The sequence below is a fragment of the Gavialis gangeticus genome, unplaced genomic scaffold, assembly GCF_001723915.1.
Source record: "Gavialis gangeticus isolate Ggan-Ray unplaced genomic scaffold, GavGan_comp1, whole genome shotgun sequence".
Lineage (NCBI taxonomy): Eukaryota > Metazoa > Chordata > Crocodylia > Gavialidae > Gavialis > Gavialis gangeticus.
Window position 1 is genome coordinate 582,537 of NW_017728991.1, and position 15,370 is coordinate 597,906.

The window sequence follows — 15,370 nt, forward strand, 5'->3', positions numbered from 1 at the left end:
CCCCTAGCCACAGCGACATGCTGGGTAGGAGGAGATCAGGGAGATAGGACTGAACTGCTCTCTTTACTGGCACATTGTTAGAATGATCTGGTTTCCTTGCAGGCATCTGTCCACACAAATGCCTGTGCCTTCAGGGCCACACAGGGTGCTTGCAAAAGGACGTGCCATCTTCAAATGCCCCCAAAGGACAGGGAACATCTCGGGCAATAGTGTAGCAATGCAGCTTGGCTGGGAAAGCAGCACCTCTGTTTTTTTCCCCTTCATTAGAGTGGTCAAGACTGCAACAAAACAATCCTGGAACTGGAGAACACCCAGGCGTCTCTCAACACCGCCCTTCTGGAAAAGCAGCAGCAGGTTTCCAGTTTGCAGGCTGAGTCCAGTGCTCTGGACTTGGACATAGAGCGGCTGCAGGACAAGAAACGCTGGGTAAGCTTGTCTGTTTCCCTGCTACACACGCAAACTACAGGAGTTCCTCTTTCCTCCTTCCATCAGTTCACACAGCCCCTGCCACATCAGGCTGGTTATATCAGCATTGTCCAGCTCCCTTCTAGAGCTACAAAGGAAACCCCTTTACCTCAGCAGCTTGAAGCAGTTTCTCTTAGGCTGACTCTCATAGTAGTTTAACATGAAAACTAGATTTACATGAAACTAGATTAGGAGAAATTCAGCTCTGATTAACTTCAGTTTGCTTTGCAGACCCTCATCTCTTAATATTTCACATTGATAAAATAGCAGCCAGTGTGCCTTTGTTTGTCGGACTCCTCCTTGTTTTCCCCATACCTGATGACCCTAGATACAGTCATAAAGCTCAGTGGGAGTTCTGGACATGAAGGCATCTCTAGTGCTGATGTTCGTGCCCACCTCTTGTTATTTAGTGGAGAATTAAATGGGAGCATCAGGCTGACAGCAGACATGCGCACACACACTCTTTCAAAGGTAGGAAGGAAACATTTTGTCCTGAGAACCAGCTGGCTAGAGTGAAAGATATCACAGCTTGTGTGAGAGCCAGTTCAAGCCAACTCTGACTTGACTTTCAGTGACGTTTCAAATGGGCAGAACTTTCTCTGGTCTTCCAGCTTTCCCTACTATGCCTGTGTCTGACTTTGGGGAGTCACTGGGCTCTGATCTTAATGCAGTGACCATTCATGTAACACTACAAATGGGGGGGGGGTGCCCATTTCAGCTGTTAGGATGGGATTCTACGGCACTGCCCCTCTTAAAATCCATTCTGTTTCAAGATGTGATAAGCTCTGCTCCTCCCTTGTAGAAGTCCAGTCCTCCTTATCCTCCCACTCCTTGTATACACAGACTGGTCTTACAGCAGCTTTCATTGTTGCTCCTCTAAGAACCTTTCAGAAATCGTGGCCTACCAGACCCGGCAGAAGCACCTGCAGGCAGCCAAGGAGGGAAAATACATCTCCCTCTGCCGGAGTGAGCATGCCCTGCAAAGCGAACAGAGGAAGCAGCAGAGCCGGCTGCATAGCATTAGCATCATTGTCTACCAGATCCAGCAGGAATACCCCCAGTGCCAGCGGGCACTGCACCAGGTCAGCCAAGTCCTGGAGTCCAAGCTGGGCTCCCTGGAAGCAAAGCAGGCCAAAGGACAGAATCAGATCTGAACAGAGTGTTTTTTTTTTTTACCATGTTCACAAATAAATACAAAACAGCACTTTAGCCTTTAGCCCCTTGGTCCTCTCCTGGAGTGTGGAGGCTGGGGAACAGAAAGAAAAGGGAGCAGCAGTGGAAGCTGAACTGGGAGATGGTAGGTTGCTTTGGAGCTCTGAGACACGAGTGGTGTGCACCCTGCTTGTTGCTGGCTTTTTGATCAGCTCCAGAGCAGCAGGTCGGTTGGGCTCGATGGCTCGTACAGTTGTGCATTGTACAAACGCGGGACTCACAATTGCACGTTCAGATTCAGGGGGCTGAATTGGATGGTCTCCTTGTCTGCAGATAGTGAAGTGCATCCCAGAGCAACACGATGCTCAGATCACAGCCAGTGCTGCGCAGTTGAAGATGGGCTGTCTGTTCCTGAGACTGGGAAGGGGAGCACGTAGGGAGCCCAGAGGGGGTTTGCAGGTGTGTGGGAGAACTGTCCTGACTTAGGAAGCAGTTGGCTTAGGAACCTCAACCATGCAAACAAAATGCAGTTTCTTTTTCATAGTTTTGAGGGTTGAAAGGGACCTGAACAGATCATCAAGTCCGACCTCTCTTTTTAATGGAGAGCCACTAATTCGGGGAGGTCGTGACGAGATGGGGTGTGGTCTAGGAGAGGGACTGCAGAGAGGAAAGGCACATACACTGATTACACTGGACTGTGCCTAATTGCTCTTCATTTTGCAGTGCGTGACAGCAAAAAGAGGGAACTAATTCCAGGCCTCAGCCCGAGATTTCCCTTTCATCTCAGTGCAGCAGGTGCTGCCTGCGCTGGGTTTACATTGTTAACTTGCTGCCTGGCCGTGGGCAAATCATTTCTGTTGTTTGCACTTGAGTTTGTTGCTGGAGTGGGGTGCTCACCTTTCTCAGGTGCTGTGGGAACCCTTAAAAACCACTATCCTGGGATACAATTTAATTATCCATTTAATTCACTCAGGTGCTGCCAAATTAAAGCATTTCCCCTTGTAACCACCAGGTGTCTGCCCCACTGCTCCCAAATCCCTGCATCCTCCCAGCTGGGCAAGGCCCTGGGTCTCCTGCATCAAACTTTCTTATAGTTTCTAGGGTCAGAAGGGACCTGAGCAGATCATCTAGTCCGACCCCCTGCCATGGCAGGAAGGAGTACTGGGGTCAAACGACCCCAGCAAGGTGTACATCCAGCCTCCTCTTAAAGCCCCCCCAGGGTCTCTTGGAAGTTGGTTTCAGATCCTAGCTGCCCCGACCATGATCTTGAGAACGGGATGGAGGGTAAGGGGTTACAGACTTGGGGAAATCCCAGTTTTCCCTTTTCACTCCTTTTTTTTTTTTGACTGTGGAAAAACACGAGAGCAACTCCCGTGTTGCAGAGCCCACAGCAGGGCAGGATGGCTTTTTTTTTTTTTATTAACACCAGCAATCACAACTGCTGGTCTGGGTGATCTCTTTTATGAGACCAACTAGGAACTTGAAAAAACAAACTGCTTTAATCGCAGGCTTGCCTGACACCGCAGATCCCCGCTGGAAACCTCGGGGGGTTTGACGGGAGACCCTCTCCCTCGGGCCGTCACGCCCGACCCCGGCGGCTGAGCCAGGGCTCCAGGGGCAGCGCCGGGCCACGCACGTGGGCGGGGGCAGGAAGCCGCCCGCGCTGTCATGTGACACTGCGGTCACGTGATGACCCGCCCAGCTGGGTCAGCTGACCGGCGGCTCACGTGACTCGCGGGGCCCGCAGTGCTGAGGTGGTGGGCCAGGGCTGGGGTGGGGCCCCTTTCCACGGCCCAGGGACAGGGGTTGGGGCTGGGCACGTAATGAGTCTGTCTGGGGCGAAGCCGTGGCCCTAAGGTCCTGGCCCGGCTGGTGCCTTCGACCCCTGCGCTCGCCCCCGCCGCCGCCCCGGGGCAGGGCGCCGGAGCCGCTCTCAGCCCAGAAGCTCACCCCCCGCTTCTCCGTCCCCGCAGCCGGCCGTGGGGCCGTGCCCCCTGCTCCGTCATGCCCGGGACGCGGGCAGAGCCAGCCCGCCGGCGGGCTCCCGGCATTGCCCTGCAGGTGGCCGTCCTGTGCCTGGCGGCTGTGCTCGCGACAGCTGCTGTGCTCGCCGCATCCAGCGCCCGCGCGGCCGCCCCGAGCCCCAGGGATGCCGAGGGGCTGCAGAGCATCTACAGAGGGAGCCACGCAGCGGGCGGACGGGGCTCGCGGCACCGCAGGGCAGCGCGTGGGCACGAGCCTCTGGGCCCTGCTCCCTCCGGGCGGCCGCAGTGCGACGCCTCTCCCGAGCACCGCTTTGACTGCGTGCCCGAGAAGCTCGTCTCCAGGGAGGAGTGCGAGGCGCGGGGCTGCTGCTACGTCCCTGTTCTCACGCCGGGGCCTGGCACTTGGCAGCCCTGGTGCTTCTTCCCCCCCGGCTACCCCAGCTACAGGGTGCAGAACCTGACTGCCACCGAGACGGGCTACACCGCCAGCCTGGCCCGGGCCACGGCCAGCGTCTTCCCGGACGACGTCATGGTCCTGCAGCTGGATGTGCTGTTTGAGACGGACGCCAGGCTCCACTTCACGGTGAGTGGGTGCTGGCCCAGGTCGGGGGTGAGTTTGGAGAGCTCAGTTCCTTCGTCTGTGGGGTGACTCGTTTCCAAGGCCTGTGGCTTTTCCCAGCACATGATGCCATCCTGGTCTCTGCCTTTCCTTGCAGCTCAGGGACCCGGCAAACAAGCGCTACGAGGTGCCGCTCGAAACCCCGACCGCGAGCAGCCGGGTGGTCTCAAAGCTCTACAACCTGCGGTTCTCGGCCGACCCCTTTGGCCTGATCGTACTCAGGGAATCCAGCGGGCAGGTCCTGTAAGTGCGCTCCCTTCCCACACGTCTGCCCTTCCCGAGTCTCAGCCCAACCCCGCAAAGCTGGAGGGATGAAGTGGGAAGTGCTTCCACTGCCCCACTGCAACCTGAGATGTCTTCTCTCAGGTGCCCCCCCAAGGAGCCCAGCCCTTTGCTTTGTTGTCCCGGCCCCTCTGCTCTCCATGTGGCTTGTCCCACCAGACGAGAAAAGGCAGCTCCAGCCTCTCCTGCCTCGTGCATCCCGGCTGCCCTGGATGTGGCCACTGCACAGGCCCTTGGTCTGGAATAAGGACCTGGCAGGTGTTGAGCAGGGAGGAGACGGTGGAGGCAGAGGCAGGGTCTCGCTGTTGGTTTTTCTTTATTCTCATCTTAATCTGCAGTTCGAGGTGACTTAATGAGTCTCTCTGGGGTGAAGCCGTTGCACTAAGGCTCAGGCCTGGCTTCCCTGTCCCCGGCTGGTGCCTTCGACCCCTGCACTGAGCTTCCCACCATGCCTGAAGCACCTGCTGGGAGCCCTTTTTGTTCTGCCCAGAGACGCCTCTGGTTCAAGGCTCTATGTCCTCCCTGCTTTCTGGTGCTGGGGGGCCCATGGCCTCCCTGGTGCAGGAGGGAGGTGTGCCATCCCTGAGGGGCTGTAGGTTGTGTGCTGAGAGTCCCCGTTTCTCTCTGGCAGGCTGAACACTTCCGTGGCTCCCCTGTTCTTCGCAGACCAGTTCCTTGAGATCTCCACCTCCCTGCCCTCCCGCTTCATCTCTGGGCTGGGGGAGCACCTGACCCCACTCGTCCTTGACACCCAGTGGACCAAAATTACTCTCTGGAACCGGGACATGGCACCTGTGGTGAGGGGCAGGGGCGAGGGAAGCCCTGCCTTAGCAGGGAGGGGAGTGTCCCAGAGCCCCCCAGGTCTCGTCCTAGAGCTCAGACCCCAAAGCAGGGTTATCAGGATCTGCCTGCAGCCATAATGGTGAGGGGCTCGGGAGTCCTTCCCATCTCAACACACCGGTCAACTCCATGCCTGTCTCTGGAGCCCAGCTCCGCTCCACTGTTTTGCCTGGGCTTTAATGTTGAGGTCTGTGTCTGGCTGCAGTTGGCACGAGTGGGGTCTCCGTGCCCAGTTTGGCAGGTGCCACCATTAGCATTGGGACCCCTGGCCCAGGGCCTCTGTGCTTGGCAGTTGCTGCCTTCCTGAGAATGGCAGTGTGCCTGGCTTGGCATACTTTTCCTGGGCTGGCCCACCTCTGCCAATCCAAGCAGGAGCACGCTTGCATGCCACAGTGGGGTGAAAGCATGTGCTGCAGCCCGCAGGCTTGGGGAGGGTGCGGGGATGTTTGAAATGGCCCCTGCTTCTACTCCCCCCTTCGCTAAACAGCCCCAAGGCTTGCGGCTGGGCAACTGCACAGTCCTTGTGCCTGACCCAGCCGTGACCAGGCATTGCCAGCTTGTCTGCGCATGTGTTGTTTGGAGAGGCCGAGCTCCCAGATGTCCGGCTGGCTGCATTTGGGAACGGGAAGCCTCCCAGCTGTGCAGCAGGCCATGAGCATGAATAGGCTGCAGCCCTGCTTCCTGCTGATGGTCTGTGCTCTGCTGTGTCCCAGCCCTCTGCCAACCTCTATGGCTCTCACCCCTTCTACCTGGTGATGGAGGACAGCGGCACGGCCCACGGAGTCTTCCTGCTGAACAGCAACGCAATGGGTGAGTGTCCCTCCCCCCAACCCGTGTCCCTTCGTGGAGTGGGGAGCCTGGCTGTTATTTCACCTTCAGGCTTGGTCGCCTTGCATAGAGTGGACATGGGAAGGGACCTTCGATCTCGCTCACCTTTGCACACACAGTTCCTAAACAATCCCTGGCAGGCGCCTCTCCAGCCCTGGCTGCACTCCTCCAGGGCAGAGGAGCTCACAGCTCCCTTGGGCAGCTTGCTCCGTGCCCTTATGCTCTGGCCACCAGGGAACTTTCCACCTGCAGCATATCGCATTGATTTAAACCCGCTGCCTCAGGTTCTGCGCTCTGCTGGGAGGGAAGACAGGGTTTCTCCAGCTTCGTGGCAGCCTTTCAGCTACTTGAAAGCTGCTATAAAGCCATGTCCCCTATCTAATCTCCTCTTCTCCAGACTAAACGCGCCCAGTTCTCCCAGCCTTCCCTTGTGTGGCTGCTTTCCAACTCATTGATCATCGTTGTTGCCGGTCTCTGGGTTTTGTCTGGTTTCTCTGTGCCCTTCTGTGAACAAGGTGGACAGATTTCTGCCCAGGCCTGCACTGAGCAGGCGTTATCACCTGTCACACTCACTTGCCTCTGTTAATGCAGCCCCCAGTGGTGCCTGGTTGTTGATGCTGGTGTCTCGTTGCTGATGCGCAGCCACCTCTGGGCCCTTCTTGGTGCTAGTGCCTGGCCTGTCATCCCCCTTCTGCAAGGGAGCTTGTGGGTGGTGTCACTAGGGTTGAGCATGGGTATCCCAGAGCGGCCCACAGGGGCTGGCTGCCAGTCTCGCAAGAAAGCATGGTTCTGGCCTGAGGCAATCCAGGCTGCTGGGTTGTGTTCCTGGCTCACTTGCTTCACTCTTGCACCTTTTGTACGTGTGCCTGGCAGATGTGGTGCTGCAGCCTAGCCCTGCCCTGACATGGAGGACGATTGGTGGCATCCTGGACTTCTATGTCTTCCTGGGCCCAGACCCCAAGAGTGTGGTCCGGCAGTACCTGGATGTCATTGGTGAGGGGGTCTGGGAGCAGTCTGGCCCCACTGTGGGTTGTGGGGAAGGGCCTGGTGCTCTTGTTGGGGTCTTGCCACTGGGCAGCTTTGTGATGGGAGCAAACAGCCGGCCTGGACGGGCTGTGTAGGGCAGGAGAGACCTCGCAGCTGGCCTGACCAAGGCCAAGGCCTGGCATATCCCCCCCTGCATATGCAGCGCGCTCTGGTCTTAAGAGCGCGGTCTGGCTGAGGGGGCCTGATCCTTCCCTGTGCATGCTGGGGAGGCCAAGGAGCTTTGTGGGCTGTGAAGACTTATTGCTCGCCCTCAGCGATCAGGGGAGCGGGGTGACAGCAGTCCTCCCTGCCACCGTGCCCGGAGGATGTTGCAGCTGGAGTGCTGTGGCCTGTCGCTGGCTCCCCCCTCTCTGACCTGCACCCTCCTGGTTTCCAGGTTACCCTTTCATGCCACCCTACTGGGGCCTGGGCTTCCACTTGTGCCGCTGGGGCTACTCCTCGAGTGCGATCACCCGGCAGGTTGTGGACAACATGACGGCTGCGGGCTTCCCCCTGGTAAGTTCCTGCCTTTCGATTTTCTCCTGAAACCAGGTGCAGGAGCCCTGTCCCGCTGCTGGGGGGACAGTCCCTGAGCCGGCACGGCCCTGGCGTCACAGCCAGCAAGACCCTAGTTGAGCCCAACTGCCAGGGCAGAGTTTGGGAGAACGACGTGTTACTGCGTGGGGGGGTGGGAGCCACGCTGGGGGCTGCACCAGCAATGCCAGGACCTGGCTGTCTGTGCAGGACGTGCAGTGGAACGACCTGGACTACATGGACGCACGGCGGGACTTCACCTTCAACCAGCGCAGCTTCCCAGACTACCCCAACATGGTGCAAGACTTCCACCGCAATGGCCGGCACTATGTCATGATCGTGGTGAGTGCAGCCCGGCCCCTGCCCCGTCAAGCTGCCTTCTCTCTGTCACCTTTGGCTCTAGTGGCCGCCATGCAGGAATCCCATCCTGACGTAGCCCAAGGCCCCCCCCAGGTTCCAGCACTTGCTTGCCGGCCCCTGCCTTACATTGCCCTTCACTGGCATGGACCGCGAGTGGTGTTGGTGGTGGGGAACGCTCAGACCTCAATGCCAAGGAGCAACTCTGCAGCTCAAAACCTCCTCCAGCCCCGCAGAGCTGACCGTCTGCCCGGTCGTTCCTCTGCATGGGGCTGCAGGGAGTTTGGGGCCAGGTCCTTTCTCTGAAGGCAAGATGGTGTGAGGCTGCAAGGGATGGGGATGCCCCCTGCATGTGGGCTGTGTGTTTGTGGCTGGAGGATTGCAGAGGCGTGCAGACACGTGAACCGGGAGTTGCTGGGTGACCTTGGCTCTGGAAGAGAAGAACGTTGTGCCTTCCCTGGCAGCCTTGCTCTGAGATAAGCTGCCCTGGCAGCCTTGGGACCACTTCTCCCCCTTGCTTCAAGATAAGCTGAATCCCTCGCTGCCCTGCACCTGCTCTAGATGCTGGGTGAGGCCAGTACCCTGCACACAGTGCAGTCTGGCCTCTCGTGGGTGATGGTGTCACGGGCTGTCCTCTGGTCAATTTATGGCATGGGCATCTCTCCCTGCTAGGACCCGGCAATTAGCAGCACCAGCCCTCCCGGCAGCTACAAGCCCTACGACGATGGGCTGAGGCGAGGGGTGTTCATCCAAAACACGACGGGGCAGCCTCTGATCGGGAAGGTGAGCCCCAGCCTTTGGGGATGGGCTAGTCGAGACCAGGCAGGGGGTGCTCCGGGGTGGAGTGGAGCCTTCCGCACCTCCCAGTGCCCCCAGTTAGACTCCTCGTGGTCTTTGCCTCTGTCTGCCAGGTGTGGCCGGGTCCAACCGCCTTCCCCGACTTCACAAACCCCGAGACACAGGAGTGGTGGTACGGCATGGTGAAGGATTTCCACGACCAGGTGCCCTTCGATGGCATGTGGATCGTGAGTGACGTCTCCCACCTGGGCCCAGCCCACGTGCCAGGACATGATGGAGCCATCACCCTTCTGATTCCCTTCCAGGGCAGCTGCCCATGGCCTGGCCTGGACTCAAGGGTCTCTTCTTTCCCCAGGACATGAATGAGCCCTCAAACTTTGTGCTGGGCTCTGTGGACGGGTGCCCCAGCAGCAAGCTGGAAGATCCACCTTACGTGCCAGGTGAGCAGTGGCAAGTCCCTGGCTTGCTACAGGAGGGATCAGTGTCCCTGCCATGAGACTGATGTCTCGGGAGGCATCTGGGCACCCTTCCCATGATAATGTGCCCATCCAGATGAAGCTGGGAGGCCTTCACCTGCCATGAGGAGCTGGCACCCAGTGAAACCAGGCTGCCCTGCCCTTGGCAGCAGTGGCATGGAGGGTTCGAGCGTCTTTCTGGCACGTGCTGTGCAGGCCCCACCGGGCTCTGGCTCACCATGTTTCTCTGCAGGTGTGCTGGGGGGGTCCCTGCGCTCAGCCACTATCTGCGCCTCCAGCCAGCAGCACCTGTCCTCGCATTACAACCTGCACAACCTGTACGGGCTGACGGAGACCATTGCATCCCATAAGTGAGTCTGGGACAGCTGCCACTGCTGGCTCCGGTCGGGACGATGCTCCTTTTCAGGCATCTGGCTGGGTAGCTCTCGGGGAGGGCTTGAGACTGGGGCGGCCCATGGAAGATGGGGCTCCTGGGACTGCCCAAAGACAGGCTTGCTGTCCTAGCAGCTAAGGCTGAAGGCACTGGGGCCAGTGGTGTATGAGGGAATTGGGGTGAAGGTGGGGGCCCCACACCAGTGCTGGCCTGGCTGAGTGTGGGAAGGGGCTGGCTGGGTCCAGAGAGGGGTGTGAGGGCGCTGGGAGAGCCCAGCTCATGAGGGACACCAGGCAGCAGTCTTCCCCCTCGGCTGCGCCCGCATCTCGTGTCCCATGTGGCTCGGGTGCAGGAGGGGGGACTCTCATGGTGGGGGCTGGGCTTGCCCAGGGGAAAGGCCATGGTGGCAGGGCCGCTCTGACCCCCTGGACAACTCCCGACGGCCGCCCCCTGTCCCTGCAGCGCGCTGGTGCGGGTGCGAGGGAAGCGTCCCTTTGTGATCTCCCGCTCCACCTTCGCTGGGCACGGCCGCTATGCTGGCCACTGGACCGGGGATGTCTCAAGCTCCTGGGAACAGCTGTCCTACTCTGTAGCAGGTACCTGAGTGCCACTGCCCTGGGTCCCTTGATGCTTGTGGCAAGGGGTGCAGCATGCCACAGTGGGCCTGGGGCGGCAGCAGCATGAGGCATGTCCTGGGCAAGCCTTGGTGTGCGTGAGGGTGCACCTCTGGGTTTGGATTCATCCTGTGCTTGGACATTGGCCTGCCTGGGGAGGATCCAGCTGCAGGCATTGGCCTGCAGGGGGGTCAGCACGTTCAAGGAGAGAACTGCCCTCCTCTCCTGGAAGGTGCGAGGGTACCTGTGTCTCCTGCCCCTGCTCCATGGCACATGGTGGCACAAACAGCCCAGCCCTGGAGCCAGCCGCAGGGAAGCTTGGCCCTGGGAAGCTTCTCCTTCCCCACCCCCCAAGCCCACCTGGAAGAGCTGGGGCTGCTGGACAGTGACCTGCTCTCAGGCCAGCAGGACGGGGCTGTCCCTAGCTGCTGCTCTTCCACAGGCAGGGCCATGCTGTGACCCAGAGGGTGTTTGCTCTGGCTCCCTGTGGGCCCCTAGTTTTGGGGGGATGCTGTGCCGGGTTTCTGTGTGTGCCCCTGGGACTTGCAGCTGTCTAGCAGCCCCCGGCGGTCTCCTTTCCGAGCTCCAGATGGAGCTGGCTGAGCCTCGACATGCTCCCAGAGGTGCTGCTCTTCAATCTGTATGGGGTGCCGCTGGTCGGAGCTGACATCTGCGGCTTCACGGGAGACACCTCGGAGGAGCTGTGCGTGCGCTGGACCCAGCTGGGCGCCTTCTACCCCTTCATGCGGAACCACAACGACCATGGCAGCCAGGTGAGCACGCTCCGCGGGCAGGCACTGGGGGCAAGCCAGGGCCCCGCAGGCTCAGGGCCGCTGTCTCGGCCATGGGGTGCTCAGGGGCTGGTGTGCTTGGAGGGAGCTTGGCCCCATCCTTTGCTGTGCAATCTCTGAAGCATGGGGCTAGTTTCCTTCTTGCCCCTGCTGAGCATTTTTTTGTGGGCTCCCCTGCTCTGCAGCCCCAGGAGCCGTATGCATTCAGCCCGGCAGCACAGAAGGCCATGAGGAAGACGTTGCTCCTGCGCTACACGCTGCTCCCATATCTCTACACCCTCTTCCACAAGGCCCATGTGGCAGGGGAGACCGTGGCACAACCCCTCTTCCTCGAGTGAGCATCAGGCTGGAGGCAGGGGCAGGTGGGAGCACCCGACCTGGGCGGGGGCATGGCATGATACACTGGGTGCATGGCATGGATGCAACCCTCAGCCCTTCTGTCCTGGGCACCAGAATATACACTGTCTCCGTCCTCTCCCAGGTTCCCCACAGACCCCAACACCTGGACCGTCGACCACCAGCTCATGTGGGGTGCGGGCCTCCTCATCACCCCGGTGCTGGAGCCTGGGAAGGCCAAAGTGAGCGGGTACTTCCCTGCGGGGACCTGGTACCACCTGGTGACGGTGAGTGCTTGGTGCTCAGCGCCACGGACTCCCTACCGTGACCTGGGGCTGGTGGGTCTGCAGCTTTGCTGCGAGGGTAAGAGCCAGCGGTCTCACTGACTCCCTGCAAAAAGAAGGGGCTTGTGGGGATGCTCAGCACCTGGGTAGCACCTTCCTTCGTCCCTCTGCAGGACACCGTCATCCACAGCAAGGGCCAGTGGATCCTCCTGCCTGCTCCGCTTGACACCATCAACGTCCACGTTCGGGAAGGACACATCCTGCCCTTGCAGGTGAGTTGTCTCTGGGAGAAGTTCATGCTCCAGCCCAGCTTGGTCCCAGGGGCTCTGCGTGGATTTGGCAGGGCTTGGGGGCACGTCAGCAAGAGGTGAACGAGGTTCATGCTTCCTGGAGAGCTAGACCCTGGCAGTCCTACTGAAACCTGGACTTAGCAGGACTTGGAAGGGATGGATTTAGTGTCATCAGGGGCTGTGGAGAGGGACTGGTTCTGTCTGTCACCCCCCTTGCGTCTGAGCAGGGCCAACCTGGTCTCTTCCACCCTGTTTCCCAGAGGGAAGGGCAAGATGCTCTAGCTTGGTCTGGGGCTAGAGGGAGCCCAGCCCCTGCCGAGGGTCTTGGGGTGACAGGCCTAGTGGCGTGGGGCCTTTGGGATTGGACCTGCCACTTCCAGGCAGGGGTTTCCTCTCCGCCCGGTGTCCCCATCCCCAGGAGCCTGGCTTCACCACGACTGAGTCCCGCAAGAAGGGGATGACGCTGGTGGTGGCGCTGACAGCAGATGGCTTCGCCCGGGGCGACCTGTTCTGGGATGATGGCGAGGGGCTGCAGACCTTCGAGAGGGGCGATTACACCCAGATCCTCTTCCTGGCCATGAGCGTGAGCCTGAGTGGGGGAGCTGGCTGCTTGCCTGCAGGCGATTCCCAGTGCTGTGCCGGAGCATGTTGCTTGCCACCTGCTCCTGGCAGCATGGCCCAAGGGGGTGACTCCAGAGCAGAGTCCGGAGCCGTAGAGGTCTGAGGGGCAGCGTGCAGAGCCCCAGTCCTAGCCCAGCCAACCCAGGGTGGCACTGGGTGCTGGGAGCTGCAGCGTTTGCAAAGGCCAGGCCTGTTCCCCTCCTATTGCTGCCCTCGGCCTTAATGGGGCCAAACCTTTTGGGGCATTGGGGTCTCCTGGCTCTGGGTGGGGAGGTGGGATGGGGGCTCACTCCATGCCTGGGGCAGGTCCCTCCACCGTGGCTGTCCTAGCTCTCACCGTCTGCTGCAGACAGGCCGTGCCTGCACAAGGCACCCTGATGCTCAGCTCCCCTTTGCGTTCCCAGTCACTGCATCCTCCCCTTTCCTGCCCTCCAGCTCTGACTGCAAACCCTGGAAGGGCTGGGGGGGCCCGGCTGCATGACCCCAGTTAGATTCAGTGCATCGTCTAGGCCAAGCTGGGTGGCTTAAAGGAGGAGGTGGTGTGAGCCGCAGTCTGAGTGAGAAGCTGCCACCCAGACCAGCCTGGGCGTGGGGGAGGCTGGCAGTAGTGCGAAGGCTTTGCTGGGGGTGACGCTCCTCCCTTGGGCGCAGGGCACGCTGGTTAGCGAGCTGCTGCGGGTCAACAGCCAGGTGGACGGGCTGCTGCTGAAGAAGGTGGCGGTGCTGGGTGTCCCCAGCCCTCCCCAGCACGTCCTGGCGAATGGGGCCCTCGTCGATGACTTCTCCTACCGCACGGACACCAAGGCAAGGCCACCAAGCACCAGGGCGCCGCTTGGGCTGAGGCCTGGCTTCTCCCTCCTGCTGCTGGAAGCAAAGGCTGCAGAGCATGGGAAGGGGAGATCTTCGGTGTTGTGGCACGTGCTGGCAGGAGGGAGCAGGGAGGGCGGTGGCATTTGCAGGAGATGGCAGCAGTCGGGGTGTCTGAGGGCGCTGGGGTGGTTGGGGAGGGGGCAGCGCCCCCACTCACTGCTGACTCTCCCCTCCCTCTCCTCAGATCTTGACAATCCTGCTGTCCCTCCCGCTGGGGGAGCAGTTCACGATCACCTGGGCCTGAGCGGTCCTGGAGCTGCCTGCCTGCTGCCACGGCTCGTCCCGGTGCCCCGTGTTGAGCGTGGGGGGGACCATCCCACTGCCATTGCTCGGCTCTGCTTCTTTGCTGTGATCAGGGCCTTTCCCTGCTTCCTGCCGCCTCGTGACTCGCTTGGTCTGGAGTCTTGGCTTGGCCACCCCCGGCTTCGTGGATGCTTAGGTGGGAGCCCAGCTCCGTGCTGCCCCTGCCTCCGGTGCCGGGAGGTGAAGCCAGGACCCAGCTGCAGGACTGTTTTGCTGGCAGCTGCTGCTGCCTTTAAGGCTTGATCCAGGTCCCATGTGAGTCAGTGGCCAAAAGCGCCAGTGGGGCAGGCGGGGGAATGAGGATGGTGACTTCCTCTCCCTGCCCAAGTGGTGAAAGGACTTCGCTGCAGGCAGGAACGCCAGGGCTGGGCTCCTGTGCAAATCCTGGGGCTTGGGCTGCCCACACCATTAGCCTGTCGCGCCGGGCCCTGGAGCTGCCTTGGGGTAGAACAGCCCCTGCACGTTATGGCAGAAGGGCTGGGCCCCTCCTTGATGCTGGACTGGTGCTTGGATATCCTGGTGCCACATTGCTGTGCTGGGGGGCTTGCTGTGGGCGTCTATCACGGCTCTGAACGCATTAGAGATGGGGCTCGGGGCTGCGCGGCCTGCCCCCACGGTGCTGGCTGGGTCATACGGGTCTCCAATAAAGCACTGGTTTAAACATCTGCTCAAACTACCTGTGTGCCAATGTTGTGACAGGCTCTAGCTGTGTGTGAGGGGAGAGTGGGGAGGAGCTCGGCTGCTCCAGGGCTCTCCTCTCCATGCCAGCCCCACATCCGGGGACACCTGGCTGCGTGATGCCGAGGGCCTGCGCCTCCATGCTCTTGAGCAAAACCTCCCCACTTGCTGGGTCCATCTGAGGCCGAGCCGCGCTCTGGTCCCAGGGGCCCTGCAGCTGGTGTCCCACGAGCAAACACCATGGCCTCCGTGCTCCTCATTGGGCTCAAACCTCAAACAACAGGGTTGAGGTTTGGAGGGATTTTACACCTGGGCTGTAGGATTCCCTGAGGACTTGTGGGAGCCTAGAGAGCGGGTCCCCTGCCTTCCCTGGGTGGTTACGGTGGTTTCCTGAGCCTTGCTGCTGCCTTTCCTCCTGTGCTGCTGCTTATAAAGGCAGAGGCAGGATCTCTTCAGTGAGAAGAAACCAGAGGGGCTGACATGGGGCCCCATGGACTTGGACTTGTGGAAAGCTCAGGGCTAGTCCACATGCCCAGCAGGAAGCTGCTGGCTGACCTGGGACTTTTGCCGGCAGATGGGTCCGTGGAGCAGAGGTGCCAGCCTCACCTGCAGGCTGCGGCTGCTCCACCCGGTGCGGTGTCGTCTGATTTTGCAACCCCGGGTTTTTGGCAAGTAGCTCAACCTGCCCCTCCTTTGCAGGGCAGGCTTAGCAGCTCCGTGGGGGGGCGGGCACTCCCCGGGCATTCCCCACCTGCCTGCGGGCAGCGATGGCAGCCACCCGCCCATCTCCCCATTCATTTGCTGTGCTTTGCACAGGGTGGGGAGCTGGGTTTCTTCAAGGGAGGTGT

At 60.4% G+C, this 15,370-nt stretch overlaps 2 protein-coding genes across 2 annotated transcripts in view; both read left to right on the forward strand.

The window, feature by feature from the left end:
• CCDC40 (coiled-coil domain containing 40) overlaps window positions 1–1,674 on the forward strand; it is a 36,380-nt gene extending 34,706 nt beyond the window's left edge. Inside the window, exons 19-20 of the mRNA XM_019515555.1 lie at window positions 268–426; window positions 1,347–1,674. Coding sequence (XP_019371100.1) covers window positions 268–426; window positions 1,347–1,619 — 432 coding nt within the window. The 3' untranslated portion in view covers window positions 1,620–1,674. The remainder of the gene's footprint in view (window positions 1–267; window positions 427–1,346) is intronic.
• A 1,925-nt stretch (window positions 1,675–3,599) lies between these two features.
• Window positions 3,600–14,511, forward strand: GAA (glucosidase alpha, acid). The gene is made up of 20 exons (XM_019515566.1): window positions 3,600–3,710; window positions 3,744–4,185; window positions 4,319–4,464; window positions 5,135–5,300; window positions 6,057–6,153; window positions 7,045–7,164; window positions 7,595–7,713; window positions 7,942–8,073; window positions 8,761–8,871; window positions 9,000–9,113; window positions 9,242–9,326; window positions 9,595–9,712; window positions 10,198–10,331; window positions 10,971–11,122; window positions 11,326–11,474; window positions 11,622–11,763; window positions 11,934–12,032; window positions 12,469–12,633; window positions 13,323–13,475; window positions 13,726–14,511. The coding sequence occupies exons 1-20, from the start codon at window positions 3,622–3,624 to the stop codon at window positions 13,783–13,785; spliced, it is 2,793 nt and encodes a 930-aa protein (XP_019371111.1). The 5' UTR covers window positions 3,600–3,621; the 3' UTR covers window positions 13,786–14,511.
• The last annotated feature ends 859 nt before the right edge of the window (window positions 14,512–15,370 follow it).

Excerpts from the sequence above, each read along its gene's own strand:
- GAA (XM_019515566.1), top strand. The coding sequence starts at position 3,622 with ATGCCCGGGACGCGGGCAGAGCCAGCCCGCCGGCGGGCTCCCGGCATT. Across the intron at positions 11,123-11,325 it reads ACAACGACCATGGCAGCCAG|CCCCAGGAGCCGTATGCATT; the intron begins GTGAGCACGCTC and ends CCTGCTCTGCAG. Across the intron at positions 12,033-12,468 it reads GACACATCCTGCCCTTGCAG|GAGCCTGGCTTCACCACGAC; the intron begins GTGAGTTGTCTC and ends CCCCATCCCCAG.